A 23,705-nucleotide genomic window follows, 5' to 3' on the forward strand; every position below is an offset into this window, starting at 1 on the left:
AATTCATCATGTGATATAATGTAACAGGCCTGCCTTAAGTCAACTTGAATTTAGTTTTGTTTTAGGAATGATTTTACAATGCGTTTGCAAGCGGCTTTGTACAATCTCACGTATATACATTGAAAATCATTCATTCTAAGTATGCGTGCATAGGACCGAACCTTTCCCCCTTTAATAAATACGCGCTGCAGAAAACGTGGAAGATTTTATTCCGTGAAAATGTGTGACCTGACTTTATTCGCACCCTAAACCCAGTGAGACTGAAGTCAGTAAGAGTCAGAGGCCACGACGACACAAGATGCCACTCTTCTGCTTTCTGTTCAGGCAAAAACCAAAACACACCCCATACCAAGGGCAGCCTTAGAATCCCACGCTCGGCTCATGCCTGATGCAGCCCGTGCCGAGGCGCTACGGATCTGCGGACCCGCGAGGCAGAGCGAGTAGATCCACCGAGGAGTCACGCAATTGGCAAGAAACGGCGCTTTTCCAGAGCCGAAGCCCTGACGTCACTGGCGAGGAATGTGAGCTGGGCGTCCCCTGTTCAAGGTCTTCACACGGACTTGACGCGTCCTTTCCCCGGGCATCGAAGGGTGCAGGGAGGCGGGAGCGAGCCGAGTGTCTTTCCAGCGGACAGGAGCGGCGATTGGCTGGCGCGGGGAAGAAGGGCGGGTGGGAGGCGGCTGACGTCATCGCCCACCCTCCTCCGGGGAAAAGCGCCGCCCTTTCCTTTGGGGCGGAGAAGCCGGTTCTTTCCATTGAGCCGCCATTACCGCTGCTGCTTTTACAGACAGGATGAAGATCTGGAGCTCGGAGCACGAGTTTGGGTAAGGCGAGGACGGGAGTGGCGCGCGTTCCGGCCTTGACAGCAGCAGCCCGAAAAAATGCTGGGACAGAAAAAATGCTGGTTCTTCCGAGCTCAGTGTTGCCTACACTGGCTGGCAGCGTCTCTCCCCGTCCCATCGGGAGATGCTGGGGGTTGAGCCTGTGCAAAGGAGATGCTTTGGCAGTGATCTACAGCTCTTCTCTAACTGAGCTATGGAGCCTCCTTTGGAAGGAAAAACGAATAAAACTTCCCTCTTTCCTTCTCCATTTCCGCTTGTTATACAACTCGTGCTTTTTGGTCACCGGGCGAGGACGTCGGTAGCATCCTGCCCCGGCGCGCTTGCTCCCTCACCTAGGACTTTAAAGGGCTTTAAACATGGTCTGTCGTGGGTTTGCCCGCGCTTGCTCCCAAATGCCTGCCTTATGAAAGACCTTTAAAAATGTCTTAGCCGCCCTTTAAGGTCTCTTAAGTGTTGTGTGACTCACATCTTCCTTGACCATGAGCCGAGGACTGTTGGGTTGATGCAGTTTGAAACAAATGGTGGGCTCCAGGTTGGGGACGGCTGGCCCCTGCGCTCTGTTGCTGCCTTTTTAGAAGAAGAAGAAGAAGAGTTTGGATTTGATATCCCGCCTTTCACTCCCTTTAAGGAGTCTCAAAGCGGCTAACATTCTCCTTTCCCTTCCTCCCCCACAACAAACACTCTGTGAGGTGAGTGGGGCTGAGAGACTTCAGAGAAGTGTGACTGGCCCAAGGTCACCCAGCAGCTGCATGTGGAGGAGCGGGGAAGCGAACCCGGTTCCCCAGATTACGAGTCCACTGCTCTTAACCACTACACCACACTGGCTCTCTCTTTTTATTAGAGAGGGAAGCAATAAGTGTTTCTCCATGCACTGAGCTGCCGTGCAAATGCCTGTGATATCTGGGGCAAAGGTGACAACTTCCTTTCTTCAAGGTCGTGTCACGGTAATACGCCTTTGCTGCATAAACTGCTGAGTAGAACTAGTTTCTAAAAATACCTCAGTGTAACTAAAGTATGTTGCTATTGCCATGAATGTTGTGGAGGGAAACTTGGTAGGCCTTTGCCACTCTCGTCTCCTTCAAGGGTTAGAACTGCTACCCAGAAGATGTTACTCTTGAGACTTCAGTTCTGCTTTCCATCATTTTAATGGGGCTTGGAATATTTTTGAGTGTCAGAGGCCCTCAGACCTTTTGGCTGGTCATGCTTACCAAAGCTAAGCTGGTGATTGCCAGGACTCCTTGCCTCCCTTTCAGTATATTAGGATTGGGCTACTGGTCCCTGACCTTCCCCTGCATCTGTGCGCAAGGACATCAGCAATCCCCTGTGTGGTTACAGTCCCTATTACAGTGCTTACAGTAATAACAGTGATTACAGTGGTTACAGTGCTGAAGTTCAGAAGACCTCATCTGTGTGGACAATCTGTTCTCTGATCACTTGGGACATTAATGCTGCCAGTGGCTCAAATAGCGATCTTCACTCTCCTACTCTGGAGCTAGAGAGAATGGCTGGGTTTTCTATGGTTTTTTTTAAGGTGGCTGAAGAGACCTGAGCACCAAAATGGGAAGCCCCAATCTTTCTTTTCAGCTTGGAGCTAGAGATGAGGGCATGGGATCTTCCTCTTTGATTTATTATGCCCTCTGAAACTCTGTTGACCTCTGGTTAATGATCTCTGACTCCTCATGTAGAAGCTGGAGCAGAAGGATGGGACTTTTCTTGTCACTCTTTCCAGGAATGATGGAATACTAGTGGGGTGCATAATTGTGGACCGCTGTGAACTTCTAAGAAATTGAGCTGTAGGACATGAGGGACATGGAGGCAATGGTGCAATTGTTCTGTCTAGCAATTTAAGAGGGAATTTTCTTTAGTACTCCAGGAAAGGGTGGATGAAAATGGGAGGAGAGGTTGCCACATCTTGCCTCTGTACAGATGTGTAGGAAATAACATCATGACAGTGGCTTCCCGGAATTTTGCAATAAAACAAGCTGAGACACTACCTGTAATAGCTTGTAATTAAATGGGTGGAAAGTAGGTTATGATGTGTTCAGTGGGTTCTGTTTTTTGCATTGCCATAAAAAAGGCATATTCTTCTTCCAAAGAAAGAGGGGTTGAGACCCTATGACATGAGTATACTGAATTAGCAGTAGGCTTTGAAGGGCTCCTGAGACTATCTAGCAGTTAAGTGCAATACCACATTACTGATGATGTTGTTGGCATAAGCTACGTACTTGCAAATAGCCAAAGTGCCATAAAACACTTTCCCAGTAATGAAGGAAATGCTTAAATTGCAACACCACACTCTTTTTTAAAAAAACTAAAGTAAAAGTGTGTTTCTCCAAAGTGTGAGATAGCAGTGGAGCTATGCAGGCTGATACTGAATAAATGTGATAATCTCTGAATTTAAGCATAACTCTCTCGCTCAGTCCTTATCTTTGTGAACAAGGACAGCCCAATGTTAACTTCCTTTACTTGGTCACTGGGTTTCATAAGTTCTTATTAGCTTACTGAAAATATTTCACCACTGAATTAATGTTACTTAAGCAATGAATGTTTTCTGGAAATGAACGATATATGCTACACAGGAACATAGAATGTAAAAAGCTGGTGCATACCAAGCTAGACCATTTGTCCATCTAGCTCAGCTTTTTCAACACTGAATGGAAGTGTCTCTCCAACATTTCAGATGGGAGTCTTTCTCCGTGCTTCTTGAACCTTGGAGCATTTTCATGCAAAGCGTGTTCTATAACATTAACCTACAATTCTTCCTCTTATTTTGTTATTGTGCATAATACTTACACCACGGCTCTAAGCATGCTTGAGAGTGTCCTATTGAAATCAGTGGGACCCAGTTCTGAGTAAGCATGGCTAGGATCCAGCTGTAAGAATTGATTTTCTATTGCTGTGTCAAATGCTTCCTCTCCAGAGGAGAACTTGTGCTAAATAAGTGCTGAAAATTGAAAGTGGTGTTTCTTGCCTTTAATATCTGTCACTCTGCTGTGCTTAGAAAGAGCTGCCATCTAAACTAGAAGTAGTCAACGTTGTGCCCTCCAGATATTGTTGGACTGCCACTCCCACCTTCCCTGACCATTGGCCAAAATGGTTGGACTGGTGGGGGTTTCAGGACAACAGCCTTTGAAGAAGACTAGATTGGCAAATCTCTGATCTGACCAAAGTTTATATAGCACTATATTCTGAAACTTACTAATTGTGCTGGTCATTTGGGGGTGTCACATAAACTGTAGGTGGTTGATGGGTTTGTGAACTGTCCTGAGATCTTTGGCTGAAGAGTGGTATATAAATTTAATAAATAATAATAATAATAATAATAATAATAATAATAATAATAATGGTTCAAATAATAATGCTCTCCAGACGTCGGCACTGGAGGATTTCCCAATGCTCTGGAGTAGATTTTAAGGATGGAGGGTTGCTGCAGGGGGACAAAGGGGAAGTCTCATTTTTCAAGCAGAAATCTGTTCTGCTCTTGCAATTTCAGTATTGGATACCGCCTTATACGTATAGTACCCTTATGCCAATGTGCTTACAGTAGTTAACAACCTAATAGACCAAATATGAAGAAAGTGACAGGGGAGGAAGAGAAAAATAAGCAAATTCAGGTATCAACTCTTACATGATATTAAATACTGTGTTTTGGAATGTATGCTCTGTATACCATAAATGCAAACCAAAATGTTCAGTTTTAATTAAATTACATTGCATACAGAGAATTCTTAATGCATTGACTGTTTCTCTTTCATTTCATTTCCCCTAGGCATCCATGGGATACCGTAATAAAAGCTGCCATGAGAAAATATCCCAATCCTATGAACCCCTCAGTGGTAGGAGTTGATGTCTTGGACCGAAGCCTTGACAATCAAGGAAGATTGCACAGTCACCGGCTACTTAGCACTGAATGGGGACTACCAAGTATTGTAAAAGCGGTAAGTTTGTTTTAACCATGGTGGCTAGTGGTAGGCTGAATCTTTTTATGAAATGAAAACACATGTTCTGTTCTTGAATGTATTGCACATAATGACTCTCATAGTAAATGCTCAGGCTAAGTTTCCTTAAGAGGTGCAACACACCTAGAGAACTTGGCTCAATGAGACTCTTTGTTCAGACAGGGGCTGCATGCTTTACAGAAATACATTTATCACCAACCTTTTTGATATTTTGCTTGACTGCTCGTTTTGGGTTACTGTGTTAGTACTTGCTTTTATTTCCTTTTTTTTTAAAAGATTCTGGGAACAAGTAGAACTATGACCTACATTAAAGAACATTCTGTAGTTGATCCGGTGGAAAAGAAAATGGTACTGAGCTCCACAAATGTGAGTGATAAAGTATTGTGTATTGTATTTGCTGGCAGGACCAGGGAGTTGCTGGCTATGGTTTTTTTACATATTGCCTGTTTGAGGCAGTCCTTGCTTATGTTGGGAAAACGTTGCTGTAAGGGCATAGCAGGAACCAAGCCTAGCATTCTCTGTGTATGCTAGATAACTTTGGATTATTATTTTTTAAAGAAACTGGGATTGCTAGCTTTACTTTCTCTGATGAAATTATTTCTAGAGGATCCGAAGATTCTTTGTGGGCAGAATCCAACTTTGCACGAGTGGACTTCCATTCATGCAGTGGGACTTCACCATCTCCTCCTCCTCCCTCTGTGCAGTCCCAAAGTCTGCTCCAGTGGGCCCCCAACTCTCTGGAGCAAAATTTGAGGGTGGGAGGGCTGCTGGGGGGAGAGCAGGGAAAGGCAAGTCCTTCCCACACAGAGATAGCTTTGGATATAAGTGTGTGTAATTTGGCTGGCTATATGCTACTTGAGGCTTGTAGTACAAGGTCAGGGACTTGAAGCAGGCCAGCAGGCCAAATCCTTATCTCCCGTACTCCCCATAGGTCAATTCTGGCAGCTGGGCGGGGCTGCCCACCAGTCAGTCACTGGTACCATCCTCATCATCATGTCATCAGGTGAGGGCTTCAAAGGAGTTCCCTCTCAGCACTGACCAACTGATGGGTGCTGAGAGAGCCCCTTTGAAGTCTGGTTGCAGCTGTGGCATGGATTCAGGCATGCTTTGTATCCAAACCACAGCTGCAACCAAACTTCAAAGCAGCTTTCTCTCAATGTCCCTCAGCTTATGAGTGTGGAGATTGGAACTTCAAGGGGTCTCGCTCTCTCTGTCCATCAGCTGATTGGGGCTGACAGTGAGCTATACCCAACTGCACATTGAGTTCACTGGTGGGGCGCTCCCTAGGGTAGCCAACGCCAGCCACATATTTATCTGTCCCAAACCTGGCATCACACATGTGGGGGAGTGGGTATGGTTTGTGACCTAACTAGGCCTATTGGGCCTGAAATTCCTTACTCCTGCTTTAAAATATGACTTTAATTCCTAGAAAGTTTGCTTAGGATACAGCCTTAGTTGTTTTTAAAAATGCAATTTATCGTTTTCTTTAAGTAAAGTAGACAGCCTTTTTTATTATGTATTATGCTAGATAATACTAAGATTAGTTAAATTAATCTTCGCCTCTTTTTCCCTTTAAGATAACACTTACAAATCTTATATCAGTTGATGAAAGGTTGGTATATACGCCACACCCTGAGAACCCGGAAAAGTAAGTTGGAATGTCTTTGACTTTTAGTAAAAAAATGATGAGGGGGAAGCCGTTTTGTACTGATAGTTTCTGTCTTTCCCCTTACAGGACTTTGTTAACTCAAGAAGCAATTATTACAGTAAAAGGTGTTAGCCTCAGTAGTTACTTGGAAACTTTAATGGCAAGCACAATATCTTCTAATGCTAGAAAGGTAGGTGCGTGGCATGCTTTTACTGGGTCACAGTTGCTAACTTTAAGGTGGTTCATTTAAAACCTAAAACTCAAATGTTTAAGTGCATTATGCTAGCATTGGTATCCCATAAGCCCAGGGTGCTCTCAATTATACACAATTCACTGTAAGTCTTCAGGTTAGATAATGACTTTTCTTGTACTTGTGATGGTCTGCAGAGCCAGTTGTGTATTTTCAGTCTGCATGTATTTCCTTTTAAGATTCAAAACCGTGTAAGGTATGAAGTCAGGAAAAGTGATTGTTGTCTCTCACTGAGACAATAGCAGCTTACAGCTAGAATGGGGGGTAGGGGTGATAGTGTCTGGTTGTGTGATCAGATTAGTCTTTCTTTCAGCTTGCAGTTCACAGAATACCTTCTCATATTAGCTATTGGCTTCCGCGGGCGGTTGCTTGAGCCAAATAGGTTTATATGGGAAGCAGGCAAATCGCCTCCTTACTCTTTTCAGTGCTGAAAGCAGAGGAGAGAACTAAGGAGATGTCAAATCTGAACTTTCCCTGATAACCCAGACACTTATTATGTACAGATGTCTCTTGTTTTCTACTGTATACGAAATGGTGGGTGTGAGCACATGTTCTAGTTGTCCTGTTTGTAGTGTTCGAAAGGGAACGAATTCCACTTCCGATGTACAATAAACCAAATGCATACATAGGTTGTTAGTAGCAGAATAGGAGATAGATGAAAAGGAACTGTTCCCCTAAATGCTATGGGTGAAGAAGTTCAGCTAGTGCACAGACTTCTTTCCCTGTGTGCCCTCAAATCAATCAATCAATCAATCAGTCAATCAATCAATTAAATTTGTTTACTGTTCTTCATGCATAGATCTCAGGGCGGTTCACAGCATTAACCTGTTCTGGGAATTCCCTCAACCCTTTATATACTTTATATGCAAGCACTCCATGCATTAAAAGATACAGGAAGCTGAACTCCTGACCTCTTTCTCTGGCTCTCACCTCCCTCCTTGCCTTTCCTGCAGCTAGAAAACAACTATCCTGTTGGAGTAAAGATTATTTTCCCCCTTGCCTAAATGCAGCTGGGATGGGGATGGTCAACCCTGCCTCCACATGTGTTGTTTCATCACCATGCTCTAAAGCACCCTCCCCGTGCTGCGGTTAGGTTTGTAAAAAGGTTCCTAGTGACTCCGACCTAATCGTGGCAGGCGGGGGGGGGGGGTGTTGTGTGTGTTGTGAGAGAGAGCATGGCAAGGCCATGCCCACTGCTGACACAGGGCCCTCAGAAATGGGCTACGAGAGAACGGGACAGGCCCATCCCTGTTCTCAGCCTGCAACAATTCAGCATGCTACACAATAAACCCTTTATTAAGTTCCGTGGGACTTCCGTGGGTACATTGGGATTTGACTATAAAACAGCAAATGAATAACTCAACCTTATAAAGAGTATTATTAAGGGGGAAATGAGCATTTCAAGTATTGTAATCCTAAACAAATATTTTTGTTCTCAGTCCTCCATGACTTCTGCACTTATACAACGATAGATTACCAATACATTACAGGTCTCATTCAAGTGCTTTACTGTTTCTTCTTCATTCTCTTTTAATGCTATATAATGCAGCCTGTTTTAACTAAGTTTCCTTACAGGTGATCCCTCTCCCTTTACCTTTTCAACTTAGGGCCACTTCACACTTGCGTACTACCAGATTTCTAGGCAGAAGTTGCTCTATAGGGATCTGGTAGCACGTCAAGTGATCCCAAGTCTAGGATGAGATGCATCTGTCAGAAGCATGCATGCTCAGCTTGCTTTTACCTAACCTATTCTACTGGGATGCCTATTTGTGTGTCTTCAGCATCCTGCTTTGGCACTCAGTTAAACCTTTACATGATATAATTGCTTGTTACCAATATTTGATAAGCGTGGTGCTCAACTAAGTCAAACTCACGGTAGGCTTAGTCATAACTGTTACATCCATTCCCTTTCAGTAGGTTTACTTGGACTTAGTTGGATATCACTCTCAGTTTACAATGCTTGATTTTCCTGTAGGCTCTTGAGATTTACAAGACTGTGACGGTGGAATAACTTTTTGTCATAAGTTGTACATCTTTTCTGTGTTACTCCAGGGGTGGGATGCTATTGAGTGGACAATTCAACATTCTGACAGTGTTCTAAGATAGCAGTCTCTTTCTACAGCTGCATTTTGTACTAATTAGTGGTAATACCAGCATTTGTTACCTTGGTACAGCATTTCAGCTTCTAGCAAATCTGTGCATGTTGCTGTCATGTTACTTGAAAGCCTGCATGCCTCGTATATATACACACATTGCATATAGAGGAACAGCACCCTTATTCTTTAACTCTGGAATTTGGGGGGCGTCTGTACTGTCTAATGCTTTGACACAGGAAAAGATTCTTAAGAACCTGCATGTGTGGGCCACTAATAAGGCCCACCTTCTGTTGTTTGGTAAATCTCTCTTGAGTAAGTGGAATACTATTAGAAGAACTGTTGCACCTTGGCCCTAGAGTTTTTTGGAAGTAGGTGAAGCTCTGTACAACCAGTCCTCTTGATCCAATGCATGGATGCTTAGGGGTGAAATACTTGAGGTTGTTAACTAATTCACGCTACTGCTGGACCTAGCATACAGTATGGCAATTCTTGCCTATCAGTGTAGAAATACAATCCCATCACTGCTTGGACAGAAGGGTTCTTGTTTAAAAGAAAGCAGTTTATGAAGTCACAATTAGAACATTTGCACCTGTTTACTTGCTCATTGTTGGTTTTTGCTTTTGAGGCAGCTTAAAATCCGTGCAAAAAGAATGCAAAAAGAAGAAACCTGTTTTCAAAAGTGCCAGCTCTTAAGCTTTATTGTCGCTCAGCGCATTTTGGAACTGTCATTCCTCCCTCATGGTGCCTGATAGGCAGCAGCATTTATGTAAGTTGCTTCAGAAAGTCCAAGATTGATCCTGAAGAATGAACTTCTGTTCTGAAACACATTGTATTATCATAAACTTCAGCAGTTGGCATTTGGGAGAATTGGGTTCTGCTTTTTCTCTTCTTTGCATTATTTCTAGTGTCTGGGCCTACCTTTGTTTAGTTGTTTAGTCGTGCCTGACTCTTCGTGACCCCATGGACCAAAGCACGCCAGGCAATCCTGTCTTACTTTATTTTAATTAGGCAGGAATCATGCAAAACCTTTTGGCTGCATATTTTTGTTATGAGCACAAGCCTCACTCTCTTCTCCCTGCATTTTGTGAGGGGAGATTAGAAGTGTTCACTTGCAGTTTTGCCCCAACATGGCCAACTGTGGTTTGCTTGTTTGCAAAACCAGGATTGGATCCTGGATGTGGGGGAAGATGAATTGAACAAATCAGTTTGTTTTGTCATCCTGTTATGGCAAACTACAATTTGTTGCAGACTAGAAGTTGAAATAGCTTCTCTTCCTCCACATGTAAGTGGGGAACACGGGGAAATATATGAAGAACAAACCATGATTTGTTTTTTCACATCTAAAATCCAGGCTTTTATCTAAACATACACTAATAGATAAATAATTTTGCTATAACAAAGCAGATGTTTTTGTCTGAATGCATTGTTTTAAGAGGCATTGCTAGCATCTGTTTGACTTGCGAGGAACTTCAGTGACCACCTTTTTTGTTCCTTGAGCTTGATTGCCAAGCTTGGAAACCCTCAATTTTCATTTGCAGAATACAGTTACCAAACATTAGTGTTGTATAATACTTAACTACTCCCAATTTTGGAGTGTGTGTATATATTACAAAAAAAATAGTAAACTCTCACTGTATGTTTTCAGTTTTACCATTAAGCCTGTGAAATGTTTCAGAGTTTAAAATTTTATGCTCTCAATCGTTTGTTAAGTAGTAACCACTGAAATTATGTCCAGTTCTTAACTCTCATTCTGTATGTTCAGTGTGCTACCACCATGTACGTAAATATATTAAAAGGTGCATGCTTTAATTGGAAATATGCTTGCTCAAGTCATATACTAATATGCTGTTTTATGGTACAACAGAAACTCAGTAAACCAATCCTCTGTCAGATTGTTTTTGCTAGTTCCATGCATGTTAAAAAGAACCCCGGTCTTTTTGGTCCAGCATTTTGTTTTTAAAGGCTTGCCAGATGTCTATGGGAAGCAAATAAGTAAGTCATCAGCCCAATAGACCACTCTAACTAGGGTCATTTCAAACTCAACAAAATCGTTCAACATGCTCAGTTCCTATATAAACAAATGACCAGTCTTCCCAAGGAAAGCTGGCCAGACTGGATCAAACTTGACATCTGCTCAATTGTGTCACATGCAGCTGTATATATTGTTGTTCCAGAAATAATTACTGGCATGGGTGAGTCTGATGGGGACTTTTTCCATTCAGATCATGGTGAGTGGGTGGAAAGATAAGCCTCCTCTCCCTACTGGTTGCCTTCCCAGTGAGGATATGTCTCCCTGTGAATGTAATATTTAAGATGCATACTACATATTAGGCAAATGTCTAGTTTGGTCCTAAAAAACCCACAGAGTTCCACCCTCTCCTTTAAAGAAGCTGCAACCTAGTTCACCCCACCAATGTGCTTAGAATCTACTCCAACCAAGCTGCCATTTCATTTCTTAGAATATGTTAAGATGTACGTGTGCTATGCTTTAAGCCCCAACACTTGTATTTAGTGTTATAGCATGGAGATTTGTTGATCAAAAGCACTTGGTGCAATAATTCCTGTTAGTTCCTATCTCCCATAGCAATCCTGTGAATTTCTTCATTTGACATGTCATATGTCTGTTATTAGTGGGGCCCTTTTTTATTCTTATCTAATGCTTTGATTTTTAAATCCAACTTGTGCAGTTTCTAATGCTGAGAACTTGATGAATATGAATGAATGAATGAATGAATGAATGAATGAATGAATGAATAAGTTTATTACGGTCATAGACCAGAAGAAAAGAAAAAAGCATAAAAACAACAGTAGTTTACGAGGGAATGATGGTGTCAATTAAAAGTTGTAAAATTATACATAAAAACAATACACATATGCACACACACCCACACACACGCACATATATACTCATATATGCGCTACAATATATGTGTAGACTTTAAAAAAGGGGGGGGGCTTGTCCAAGGGTCAGATCTTTTACTTTTTTACAACTAATGCCCTCCGCTTGATCGCGGCCGCAGAAAACTTGGCCACTTTCAGTGTTACTTCTGGGTTTTTATCTCCTAGTAGGATTTTCAGCCGCTGAGATTCAGATCGACCTGGGAATTTCTGAACGATAGGGGAGATAAACAGTGACCTGATATCCCCGTAGAGGTCGCAGTGTAACAACACATGTGAAGCCGTTTCCGCCTCCTTCAGACCACATGGGCAAACTCGTTCGGCATAGGGTGTGCCCTCGTATCTGCCCTTTAGTAAGGCAGATGGCAGTACATCAAATCTGGTAAGGGTAAACGCCCGCCTATATTTTGCGATTTGTAGATCCAGCAGATATGGGGTTAGATTAAACCCTTTTCCATAATCTTGGATAGCTGGATATTTATCTATCTTGCTCATATGGTCCTGAAGCTCTATATCTCCTATTCGCTGGCTCACCATCATTTTAGCCTTTTCAAAACCTGCGGCTATAAGTTCCTGTGGGGAAAGCCCCAGGCCCTTCAATTTTTCATAAAGCGACAATCTCCATTTAGACTGGAACGGGTCTAGTAAAGTCAATGGAGCCACTCCCACTGGGAAAAATATGAGTTTTAGCCAGAAGTGAATCTTCAGGATCCATATCCTGGCATTAATAGGGAGTTGACCTACCTCCAGCCTAATGGCAGTGTTGGAGACACAGGTAGGTAACCCTAGTAGGGAGCGGTAAAATTTAGTTTGTACAGATTCCAGGGACTTGAGTTTTTGGCAATTAAATATCTGGGTGCCATACATCAGTTGTGGAAGTATTTTTGCAACAAAGACCTGGGAGGCGGCAGGAACATATTGACCTCCTTTTCTGTAAAAGAATCTTATGATAGCTCTAAAGGATCTTTGCGCATTTACAATGGAATTCTTAATCTGATGGCACCAAGATCCCTTCTCATCAAAAATTATTCCAAGATATCTAAAAGATGTTACTTGCTCAATAGGTTGGTTATTAATTTTCCATTTATGTCGGAGTTTTCTCTTGGGGAACACCATAATTTTTGATTTAGTGTAATTTATTATTAGGTGTTCAGCTTCGCAGTACTCTGTAAGAGCTCGTAAAAGTTTTCTTAGACCCACACAAGAGAAGGAAATAAGTGCCGCATCATCTGCGTACAAAAGGACTGGGATTGGTATATTGTTTAGGTTTGGGGAATGAGTACTTGCTTCCTCCATCTTTCCGACTAAGGAGTTTATATAGAAGTTGAATAGAATAGGGGCAAGAACACAGCCTTGCTTGACACCATGGAAACTTTGGATTTCCTTTGATAGGTTCCCATAACGGTCGCATCTAACACGGATCCGAGTATTTTCATGTAGTCTACGGATAAGAAGCAAAAGACGTCTATCGATGTTTGTGGCATTTAATTTTTCCCAAAGTCTGTGCCGGGGTATCGAATCGAAAGCTGATTTGAAATCTATAAAGGCTACATAGAGAGAGCCTCCTTTCTTTGAGGTGTATTTCTCCACTAGATGTTGCAATACCAGTCCTTGGTCTAGAGTTGATCTATGTGCCCTGAAACCAGCCTGGGCTTCCTTTAAGACGTGCTCCTGTTCCAGCCAGTCCGCAAACTTTTCACGTAAGTGAGTTGCATAAAGTTTGCTGATGATGCTTAAGAGACTGATTGGTCTGTAATTGGCTGGATCAAGTTTACAGCCTTTCTTAAATATGGGAACGATGATTGCCAATCCCCAGTCCTCTGGTATTATTGCTGTTTGATCTATGCTGGTGAAAAGGGTGGCAAGGACTGGGGCCCACCAGTCAATATTGGCTTTGAGAAGCTCAGGAGAGATATTATCTGCTCCCGGGGCTTTTCTATGTTTGAGTGCCTGAATAAGCCTCCTAATCTCCGCAACCGACACCGGGGGCCACTCATCACCTGCCGCACACTGTATTAGTGGCTGTGTCAAAGGCAGAGCTGGATATAAAGATTGGAAAAATGCCTCCCAAGTCCCTGCAGGTATAGTATACTCCACTTCTGAGGAAGTAGATCGCACTCCATTTGCTACCAGTCTCCAGAAGGTGGCCGAATCTCTCTCTCTGGATGCATCTATTAGGCATTTCCATTCTCTTTTCTGTGCCAGGAGTTTTTTGTTTTTGATCAGAATTTTATAGTTTCGTTTATCTTCAAACCAGCCCGTGGGGAGTTGGGGTAAATTGGCAGATCTATAATTCTTGTATTTTTTCAGTAAGTTTAGCTTCATGTCCTGACATTCTTGATCAAACCAGGGTTTGGAGTTTTTATATACTGAAGATTGCCTACTTGGCCTGTTCCTTTTTTCCTTCAGGGAATCTTGAAGGAGTGAAATTAACTCCTGAAATAAATTTATCTTTAGTTCATGGCTAGAGGAAGTTATGAGGTTTTCTCTCTTAGTGAGGAATTCCTTTGAGCATAGCCTACTTGAAATTTCCTTATGCAGTTCATCTGTCCATCTGATACGCGAATATCTGAGCTCCAAAGCTGTAGGGCTCGAATGCTCGATTTTCTCAGCGCAGGATAAATCCTTTCCCGCAGCTACGAGTGCACTTAATGGCAGATGGTCACTGTCTAAGCGCTCCTCCACTTTGCATTCCAGAACTTTGTTTTGAAGATCATACGACACGATTATATAGTCAATTGTGGAGGCGCCATTGTTAGATATAAATGTGAATTCTCCGACCTTCTCCCCCTCTGTACGGCCATTTAGTATAACCAAGTCCAACTTGTTGACCAAGTGTAGTAGGCATAAGCCGGCATAATTGCAGCCTTTATCCTTTGAGACTCTAGCTGGTATTGGGTGGGTTTCCTCTATAATGGGGACTGTTTCGTGGAAATGGGCATACAAAGCCTCATCAGATTGTCCAGTTCTGGCATTTAGGTCGCCTGCCACCACTACAGAGGCATCAGGAAATTGATTTGATAGTTTGTCAAGATACTGTTCTAACTGAGCCCAATTGTTTCTTATCAATCTTTTCTCTCTTTGTGGGGGTAGGTATACGTTAATCAGCAGCAAGCTGTGGGTTCTCCACTGTACTTGCACAGCTGTGGCCAGATGGTCTAGTGGGTCTAGTTTTTTAAATATGGCCCTTAGCCTTGTTGAAATTAGGGTAACTAACCCACCTTTAACTCGCCCCCCTCTAGTACTTAATAGACCTGGGAGGGAGAACGCAGAAAAACCATTTAGCTCCACTTCACTTGTGCTCCAGGTCTCCTGGAGAAACACAATGTCATGTCTCTGGATGTATTTAGCAAAGGATTGGTCAGAAACCCTCTTTTGCCAACCTGCAATATTCCAAGTTAGCAAGGCAAGGTTGCACGTTGTCTTGCCAAACATTGATCTTAGTCAATTTGCCTTTAAAAGATTTTTTGGGCCTATCTTTTTATCTGTTAGTTGGATTTCATTCATTTTGGCAATGTCCATAGATGTATTGTCGCCCAGGTACTCAATGGAGTCAATTGAAGGGTGCAGCGTGCTAACATTAGTGATCAGAACTCCTTTTTTTGGCGAATCTACCTTGAGGTGTTCTATTTGACTGATACCAAGTTCATCCTCATCCAGGTATCTCATGCTGGTCCAAGAGCGCGTTGTGGTTGTCATAGGGATGGTTTCCTTCTTAGATGGTAGATTGTTGCTGTCCCTTACGCACTGTGTTAGATCTGTTGCTGTCAGGTTTATCTCTGCAGCTGCAGAGGTATTATAAAGGTAGTCTTTCATGGTTGCCATAAGGATGGTTTCCTTCTTAGATGGTAGTTTGTCCCTTGCGCACTGTGTTAGATCTGTTGTTAACAGGTTTATCTCTGCAATTGCAGAGGTATTATAAGAGTAATCTTTCATGGGGTCTGTCTTGGCTTTTTCAGAGAGGTTCTCTTTCTTTAATTGGTCCGTTGCCGGTTCTTCCTCTCTTACTTTTTCCTGAGCATTCATCTCTGTTAGCTTATTTCTAAGGGTCTCCAATCTTCTCAAGATCTCAGATTGGGCAAGGGAAGGCAACAATCCAAACTGATTTATTAATGCCTTTTCTTCTGGATAGAAGTTATCCGTCCCCTCATTAGGCAGTCTCATCTCCTGTCTTAGTTTCAAGGACCCTTGCTCAGTATGTTCCAGTTTGTCTTTTGAGTGTCCTCTCTCCTCCTTTGGTTTACAAGAAAATCTTATCTCAGCTGTCGTAAACTCATCAGGGAACAATTTCAAACATGTGCTGTTTTCAAAGAATCTTGTTACCGTTATCCTTTTCTTTAACAGCAAATGTCTTGATCTATATATATATTTAGCCAAGATTTGATCTTTGAAGGAGGCAATCACTCGCAGAGAGTATCCATTGTAGAATATGAAATCTACTGAGGTAATGTCCTTTAATTTTATTTTCCCTGGCAGCATATCATCTAAAGTATTCACAAAATGCACCGAGCGTTCTTCCTGTGTAAGGAAGCCCTTTGGCTTCGGGTAGTTAAGAAATGCTAACTTCCTATCTGCCAACATCAGTTTCCATCCTTTATCCTGGGGCAAGTCTTGCCCTGCTACTGGCTCATCTTGAGATCTGCCATAATCAATGGTATGGGGTGAGTCTTCTTTAATATTTATGGATCCTTGGGGTTTCAGCATAGAGCACCCGGGTAGTGATTCCGTTTCCTCACTTGTTTTGTTAGGCAGCGATGATGTTTCTTTCAAAGACTTCAGCTGGATCTTTTTTCCTGGATCCACACTGTTGTTCTCTCTGCTGCCATGTATAGCAGGTTTGTTAGAGTTTGTTTTTGATTTTGTTGGGATCAGCTTATATAGTCTTTTCCAGCATACTTTACATGCACGCCGGTTTATAACAGATTTCCTTGCAATTTTTATGTTCTTACTTTTCTTTTTAATTTCAGCTTTCTTCTTATGGGATCTCTTACTGATGCCTCGCTTCTTTTGATTTACTTCAATAGGAAATTCAGTTTTAGGGACAGATACATACAACCCTATGTCCTTTCCTTGTTGTAAATGATTTTCCGCTGCTGATCCTTGTGTGCACTTGCTGGTCGCTGGTTGCTTTGTATATTCTGGCTCTTGAGGGGTGGTTGGTGGATTGACACCATGAAATTCTGAGCCTTTAGCTTGGAGGGGATAATTTTCCACTAATGTCAGAAGCAGCCCATTTGTTATTGTTAAGTATTTTTTCATAGCTGCCAGATCCAGATTTATAGAGAGCAGCCAGTCCTGAGGATAGCAGTCATTGTTTTCCGTCTGGGAGCCCATAGATGAAGTCTGGGATTTCTGGGAGTTTCGGGTTTCTTCCTGTAGCTCTGAAGATAATATCTCAGCCAAGACTATTTCATGGGCCAGGCTCATTGTATTTCTATTTTGGTTGTTATTCTCCGTGTCCTGTATTCCTCTAGAGAAGGTTGAGTGATCTTGAGCAGCAGAGGGAAAAGGAAGAGCCTCATCCTGCTTCAACTCAACCATCTCAGCCATCTTTTGCCCGTTTCCATTTCCATTCTCGTTGTCCCTTGTATGTAAAAGGTATTGCGTGATTTTACTCTGTTTCTCATAACACTCCTGGAACAATGGGCTTGTCGCTATCCCCAGGTCCCTACGTTTCTTTCTAGTAAGTACCATTTGTAAATCTTTGTTACCAATCAGGGTTATTCTTCCTATTTCAAAAACTATGCCTCTTAGGAAGTCGAAAGCTCCACCCAGCTATAGACTGAGGTCCAGATTGAGGCAAGATTTGGGATAGCTGTTTGTAGTTTGTAATTTGATAGCTTGTATTTCGGAGCGTAACACGAACTCTGCAGCTAGTTCGGCGGCCATCCACTATGTCGAGAACTTGATTCAGTTGAAGGATTGGATGCACATGAAAGCTCATACCAAGAACAAATTTAGTTGGTCTCTAAGGTGCTACTGGACAATTTTTAAATTTTTTATATATATTTCTACTGCGTCAGACCAACATGGCTACCTACCTGAATCTAGAATTACTAGAATTGTTTGGAGAAAAACATGGTTGTGATATTCTTAGAAGCCCAGTATAAGGTTACAGTGTAGATAAGCCCAAAGGCTGTTTCTTCAATCTATTGGTTCATTACACTTTTTTATTTCAAAACTAAGGGTGACTTCCAGTTAACTTGTTCCATCAGCACAAGGATTTTCACTTGCAGAAGGAAACTTCCCCCCTCTTCTTTCACTGTGCGTGCCCCATGCCCTCCCCAAAACTGCTTTATAGGGTTGGGGGTACAGCAGAACAGATTTAGGGGGGTGCCAGGGAAGGGAGAGGGGGTCAGTTCTGTTGTGCATATGGAAATCTGCACACTGACAGAGCAAGCTAGTTGCTTTGTCACAGTTTAGAAACAACAAATGCAAATAATATAGCCATCTCTCTCTCTTCCAGGAGTGTTGACCTGAGCTGTTAAGTTTACAGATTTCAACTGAGCACATTTGTATCCAGAAAGATTATGTAACTCATTTAATCCAGTAGTGTTCTGTTTCAATTAAAACAAGCATCTATTAAAAAAAAAAGATGGTAGTTAAAGCAGTCATGGTGTAGTACAGGCTTAAAACTAACAGCAATTTGGCTCGAAATGTTAAGCTTTAAGCTATTTAGTATTCTGTACAAATACCGTGTTCAGGCTTTTCATAATGCAGATGTGTGCACAGTTTCACTGTATATTTATGTTTCAAAGAAATTAGCTATAGTCCAGGTAATAAGAGGAGAGGCGGTTCTTGAGCAAAGGTATCTTTTGATCACATGCTAAGTGGCCTTTTGCATCTGGCCAAGTGATTAGGCTCCTAGCCTGAAAACTTATGGAGGCTCTCACTTTTTTGCTGAGTTTCTCTACTTGAGCTTACTGAGGTTTTCTCCTCAGTTCCACTAGCGCAATCACTTTTAACTATGCACGAGAACTTACCCTACCTGCACACCCTCTAAATCTGCCCTGAAGGGTTGAGGGCAAACTCAAAAAATATTTAGAGGGTGCGCAGGTTGAAGCAGTTCCATTGTGCAGCCAAGAGTGCTTGCACTGGTGCAACTGTTGAGTTGAATACTGCCCAGCATGTGTTTCGAGCTCTTATTTAGGTTTGCCTTCTGTAGCTGGGGTGTAGCTGGTCTTTAGGCCCAGTTAAACTGAATTCTTGCAAAAGCGGTGCTCTTGCTTCCGCGTTGCTCTGTACTGAGCATCAGTGATGGTAATTTAGTGTTTCATGATAGAGAGTAAACAGGATGGGAAAGAAACCATAACTATAGGTTCGTTAATAACGTTCATTAGGACTTGTAACAACTTTTCCACTGCTAGGATGAAGCGGAAGAAATTGAAGGGGGGAAATATTATTGATGGGAGAAGGGCTAGTATTAGGCCTCACGTCTGTTCTGTTGCAATCTTACCATGGTAATCGAGGAAGCCACAGAAATGTGATAGAAAAAATTTCAGGTTGTTCAGAGGCATTCTGGGGATAAGAAGCAAATGATGCTTTGGACTTTGGAAAGAGTGGGTAGTCAAAACTCTCTCTAGCACTGATCCAAGTGCAACAGTCTCTTGTAATTGTGCCTTTATAGACGGATCTAACCTTTGCACTCTGCAAAAGAGCTAGCTTGTAGTCTTGTAACTTTGTTGGCCTATTATTACTAAGAAAAATGTATTGTCTAAGCAGATCACCCTTCAATTTAAGGTTTTCCTTGTTACAGAAGCAAAGGCGGACTAGAATGAAATAATCTCATCGTACAAATTCAATGGCACAATTCATTATGATACATTCATAATTCAGAAGACAGCAAAGCAGTTTGCTTTGGGAGATCTTTTGGTGTCTGACAGAGGAAAGATTTAGAAGTTTAACATCAGTGTATCTGGTCAATCCACTTAGCTCTTGTTCCTTCTTTAACAGGGTCGAGAAGCCTTGGAATGGGTGATTGGCGAACTAACTTCGACGCGAGAGAGCATGAAGTCAGCAATGGCAGCAGCTTCAGCGGAGGACTGATGGAACTGTGACATAACTTTATTTTTCCATTATATTTTCTCCTTGCCAGGATGGATATTCCAATGTTTTTTATTTAGAAATATATATGTTTATATAATGAAATTTTACAGGTCAGAAGCAACCCCCCCCCCCATTTTTAAGCCTTTCTAGGGTTCTCTATTTGTCCACAGTGTAAGTTTTTTGGCTTTCCCATGGCCTCTAGTTACAAGTGCCCAAATTCGATAGAGTATAGTGACCTTAAGTCCTACTGAAGTTAAATGGATGTGGAACTTGCAGAGCAGATTGAAGATCGACATCTACATAAGTACCAAACTGTGCCTTGATCAGAGCTGAGAGACTAGACTTCCCGTGTTATATAACCATTTTCTTGTACTTGAAATTTATTTATTTATTTCTTTAAAAGTGCAGCTGCCGTTCTTATTCTGTAAACGACAAATAGGTACAGAAAGCACTGGGGATCTTTCTCTCTCTCTACAGGCTAGATAAGTATAGTGGGGAGGTGAAATGTGATGGCATGGGATGTTGACTGACACCTGATGTGATCGTCTATGTGGTTCTGCAACACAACCTTCCTTTTACTTAGTGGAGCCTGAAAGAAGATCTGAACAACCTTCCCTGAAATGAAGGTTGGTGTGCAACAAAGTTCCATGGTGGATTGTGCCCTTTGTTGGAGACTGGAGATCTCCTCCTGAGACTTTGGCTTTGTGGATATTAATTCTTCTTTGCACTGTTCAAATGCAGATTCTGAACAAGGTGTTCTAGCACGTTACCTCCTAGTATTTATACTGAAACCACTGAGAGCAGCCATTTTGTTGTGGTAAAAATGGCTTGTCAATTTTTGTTTTTATTTTTCAGTAGCTAATTTATTTCCATATATGTGAATATACTCTCTGGTCACTTATTATGTGAAGACCATTGATACCTCAGTGGGAAGTACTAGGAAACTTATTATCTATATGTAATGGGCATATGTTTGGAGTACTTAGTTGTGTAATTCATTTCTTACTTTTAGCAATGGATACAAGACCATAAAGGATATTTATGGCCCACCCCACATTTCACACCCATCTTCTGGCACTCTGTTTAGCAGTTCCAGGGAGGAGGCTGTTTCATAGTGGTAGGGGGAATGCGATGTTGTGAAGCACAACCACCTCTCCCACCAAGCCAACAGCTTTCATCATTGAGCAAGTTCAAACTCCATTTCTGACCTCTGATTTCAATGGAATTTTCTTCTGTACAACATTTAGAAGTAGTTCTATTGAAGCCGGTAAGGACAGAGCACTTGCTTAAAACTAGGTTATGATGGTAGTAGCCCTAGATGTTCCACACAGGAGATGGGAGAAAAAGAAGAGTGGCAGTGGAATTATTTTGGAAGCATGCAGGTCCATGTAACTTCATAAGTAGTTCATGGTGTTACATTTTGTGTGATTCAAAGTTTTGTTAACAGTTCATTCATTGATGAAAGCCAATCTCCGTGGAACAGAAAGCTGCAAACATCTATAAATTAATGCACTTCCAAGCATTGTAGAGTTCAAAACTGTAGTTTAAAACTGTGCAAGAGGAAAAGTTGGAAAGCTCCTGATTCACAGAGAACGACAAATATCTCGGGCATGAACACAAGATGTCTGCCTGCAATCCAGTATGATGAAAACAATTCCTTTCTCTCTTCAAACTTTGCTTGCAGTTTATCTCTTCTGAATATTTTGCAGAAAGCTGAAAGAAAAAACTGAAGGCTGAAATCTTACTTGTTTAATCTTGGGGACTGGGCACGGTGTGAAATTTGTGACAAAAATAAGAAAGATGCCAAAATTCAACATACTAGAATTCTTATGTGGAAGCATAACAACATGCCAAGAAAACTTAGGATGTAGCTAAGCTGCATGCACATCTAAGTGGAATGGCGATGAATTGTTACTGGAGCCTTTTTTGCTCCCTGGCTGCCCTCCCCCGCCCCACCGGCCTGAATAACCCACGGCATTAACAATTTTTAAGCCGTGGCAGAAAAAGAGCTTCTTTAATATGATCAAAGCATCCCCCCCCCCCATTTCAATATACTTTGGACAAAGAATAGTTGGATTACAAAGAGCCTGCCTTCTGTGAAGGGTATAAGGTCCATCATGGAAGAGGTGGTGTGGCTGGGGCAGAGAAGTTCAGCATTCTAGCCCGTATGTGTGTTCATTGCAAGAAGTGGACCAGTTAACCAAAGTCACATATGGAATCCTTCACCCCACTTCCTTTATTTTGTGTGAAGGTAAACTTGTCCGTGCTTATTCATGTGCACTTCTTCCTTCTGTCTTCTATACAATCGTGGTTGAGTTTCCTTTAATAGTCCTACTCCTGTCTCCTAAAGGCGATTAGCCACACTCTTTCTTACCTTTGCTCTTTCTTGTTCCTTCCACGGATCTTGGCTGATGGAACTCTCCTATGACTGCAGCTCCACAGACTGTCACTTGGTGCCTTGCTTGGTGCGATGTTGTCTCTTAAGGCTGTTCTCTTAGTTCCCTAGTGGATCTTAGAGCTCACAAACCTCCGGGCAGGCAAGCTTGGTACTATTGCTTTTATATTGTTTGCTTACCAAATAATGACCACGGTCTTACATTTTCCTGGCTAGCACATATTTATTAGATATTTAACATGGCACAGGAATATGGGCTTCTTTGTGAGGAAGAGCAGGATAGAATTTAATAATGAAATCATGGAAAATAAAAATACGTTGCATTTTCACTCCTTAGCATGTGAAAATAGAGCATGTGCTCTTTCGTTCATGGCTGCCACTACCCTTGCTTCTTGCCCCTTCACATCTTCAGTAAAAGCACTCCATGCTTTTCCTTTGTCCTTGTAGGGCCCAGCATTCTCTGTTCTAGGTGACTGGAAATCAAACCTTTTTATATCTAGTAGCTTATCTACCTTCCTGAAACTTACCAAAACCTCACCTGTAGGGGGTTCTTTTGTTCTCTCTTGCTGTACCATCTTCTGCCCCTGAACATTCCAAATAACCCACCCTTGAAGCTTTATAAAATCAAAAATACATGAGCTGAGAGAATCTGCATCGCTTCCCACAGAAGTATTGGCTGAGTGGGATAGTACACAAAGGGATGGTGGGGCAACAATTTAGGACTTTGCTCATTCAGCCTTTTCCTTTACCCTGCATGGTCAGGATTTGCTTTACTTTAAGAAGAAGTTATTCTTCCAGTAACAGCACCTTTCTAAATAGGACTCTGAAGAGAGCATTTTAAAACTCGTTTCCAGGCTCTGTCTCACAACTGTTACATTCAATGAGAAAATTGCCATGCATGTCATGTGTCATTCCAGGGTAAGGAGTGTCTCTAACTACTAAATCTCTTCCTGTCTCATGGTTATTTAAAGGAAAGACAGTAGGTTTCAACAGATAGCAGTAACCTTAACTGATGCCTAAAGTTCTATTGGCCAGTTTCACTAACAAATACTGATATTCGTCTGGAGAAGTGGGTGTTAGACAGTACACTGTCTCCTGCTGCACTTTTTGTTCCTATGTGCAAATAAAGGCAAAGCTTCTGTACTTCTAAGAGTTACGTAGCACAGGGAGCTGAAGCATGTCACGCACAGACGAGGAGAAAACTGCAATTGTTGAAACGGTATAGTAGTCCTGTCTTTCTTGGCATTTGGTCACAATCCTTTGTTTAATCCGAACTACCTTGATTGTTCAAAAACCACTGCTTTTCATTATGTAAACAACCTTGATTAACACTGCTTTCATGCAGCGCCATTAATGTGAAGGTGTGCTTGTGGGGAGGGGAGCGAATGCTTAATCAGCTGCGACTTGAAGGATAATTGCATGCAGAAATGTTTCTCTTCCTGTGTCTCTTGCCTTTTCCCACCTGCATTTAGACTGTAAGCTCTTCTGAGCAGAGAATCTCTCTATCTGAAATGTTAAATGCTATGGACATCTGGGGCTATAAATAACATGACCTACTTAAAAATAGCAAA

The 23,705-nt window shown here is 42.1% G+C and overlaps 1 protein-coding gene across 2 annotated transcripts; it reads left to right on the forward strand.

Moving 5' to 3' along the window:
- On the forward strand, positions 1–23,705 carry PRELID3A (PRELI domain containing 3A). 2 transcript variants are annotated; one of them, XM_083450248.1, is made up of 7 exons: positions 697–824; positions 4,612–4,780; positions 5,078–5,167; positions 6,379–6,449; positions 6,537–6,639; positions 8,752–8,843; positions 19,647–19,790. In XM_083450248.1, exons 1-6 carry the CDS (start codon positions 793–795, stop codon positions 8,803–8,805), a joined length of 519 nt encoding a protein of 172 aa, XP_083306374.1. In that variant the 5' UTR covers positions 697–792; the 3' UTR covers positions 8,806–8,843; positions 19,647–19,790. The 2 variants fall into 2 exon arrangements, with proteins under 2 accessions (XP_083306373.1, XP_083306374.1); XM_083450247.1 differs by lacking the exon at positions 8,752–8,843 and having other exon boundaries at positions 1–824; positions 19,647–23,705.

The sequence above is a fragment of the Podarcis tiliguerta genome (genome assembly GCF_965153285.1).
Source record: "Podarcis tiliguerta genome assembly, chromosome: 7".
Taxonomy (NCBI): domain Eukaryota; kingdom Metazoa; phylum Chordata; class Lepidosauria; order Squamata; family Lacertidae; genus Podarcis; species Podarcis tiliguerta.

Excerpts from the sequence above, each read along its gene's own strand:
- PRELID3A (XM_083450247.1), top strand. The coding sequence starts at position 793 with ATGAAGATCTGGAGCTCGGAGCACGAGTTTGG. Across the intron at positions 825-4,611 it reads AGCTCGGAGCACGAGTTTGG|GCATCCATGGGATACCGTAA; the intron begins GTAAGGCGAGGA and ends CATTTCCCCTAG. Across the intron at positions 5,168-6,378 it reads TGGTACTGAGCTCCACAAAT|ATAACACTTACAAATCTTAT; the intron begins GTGAGTGATAAA and ends TTTCCCTTTAAG.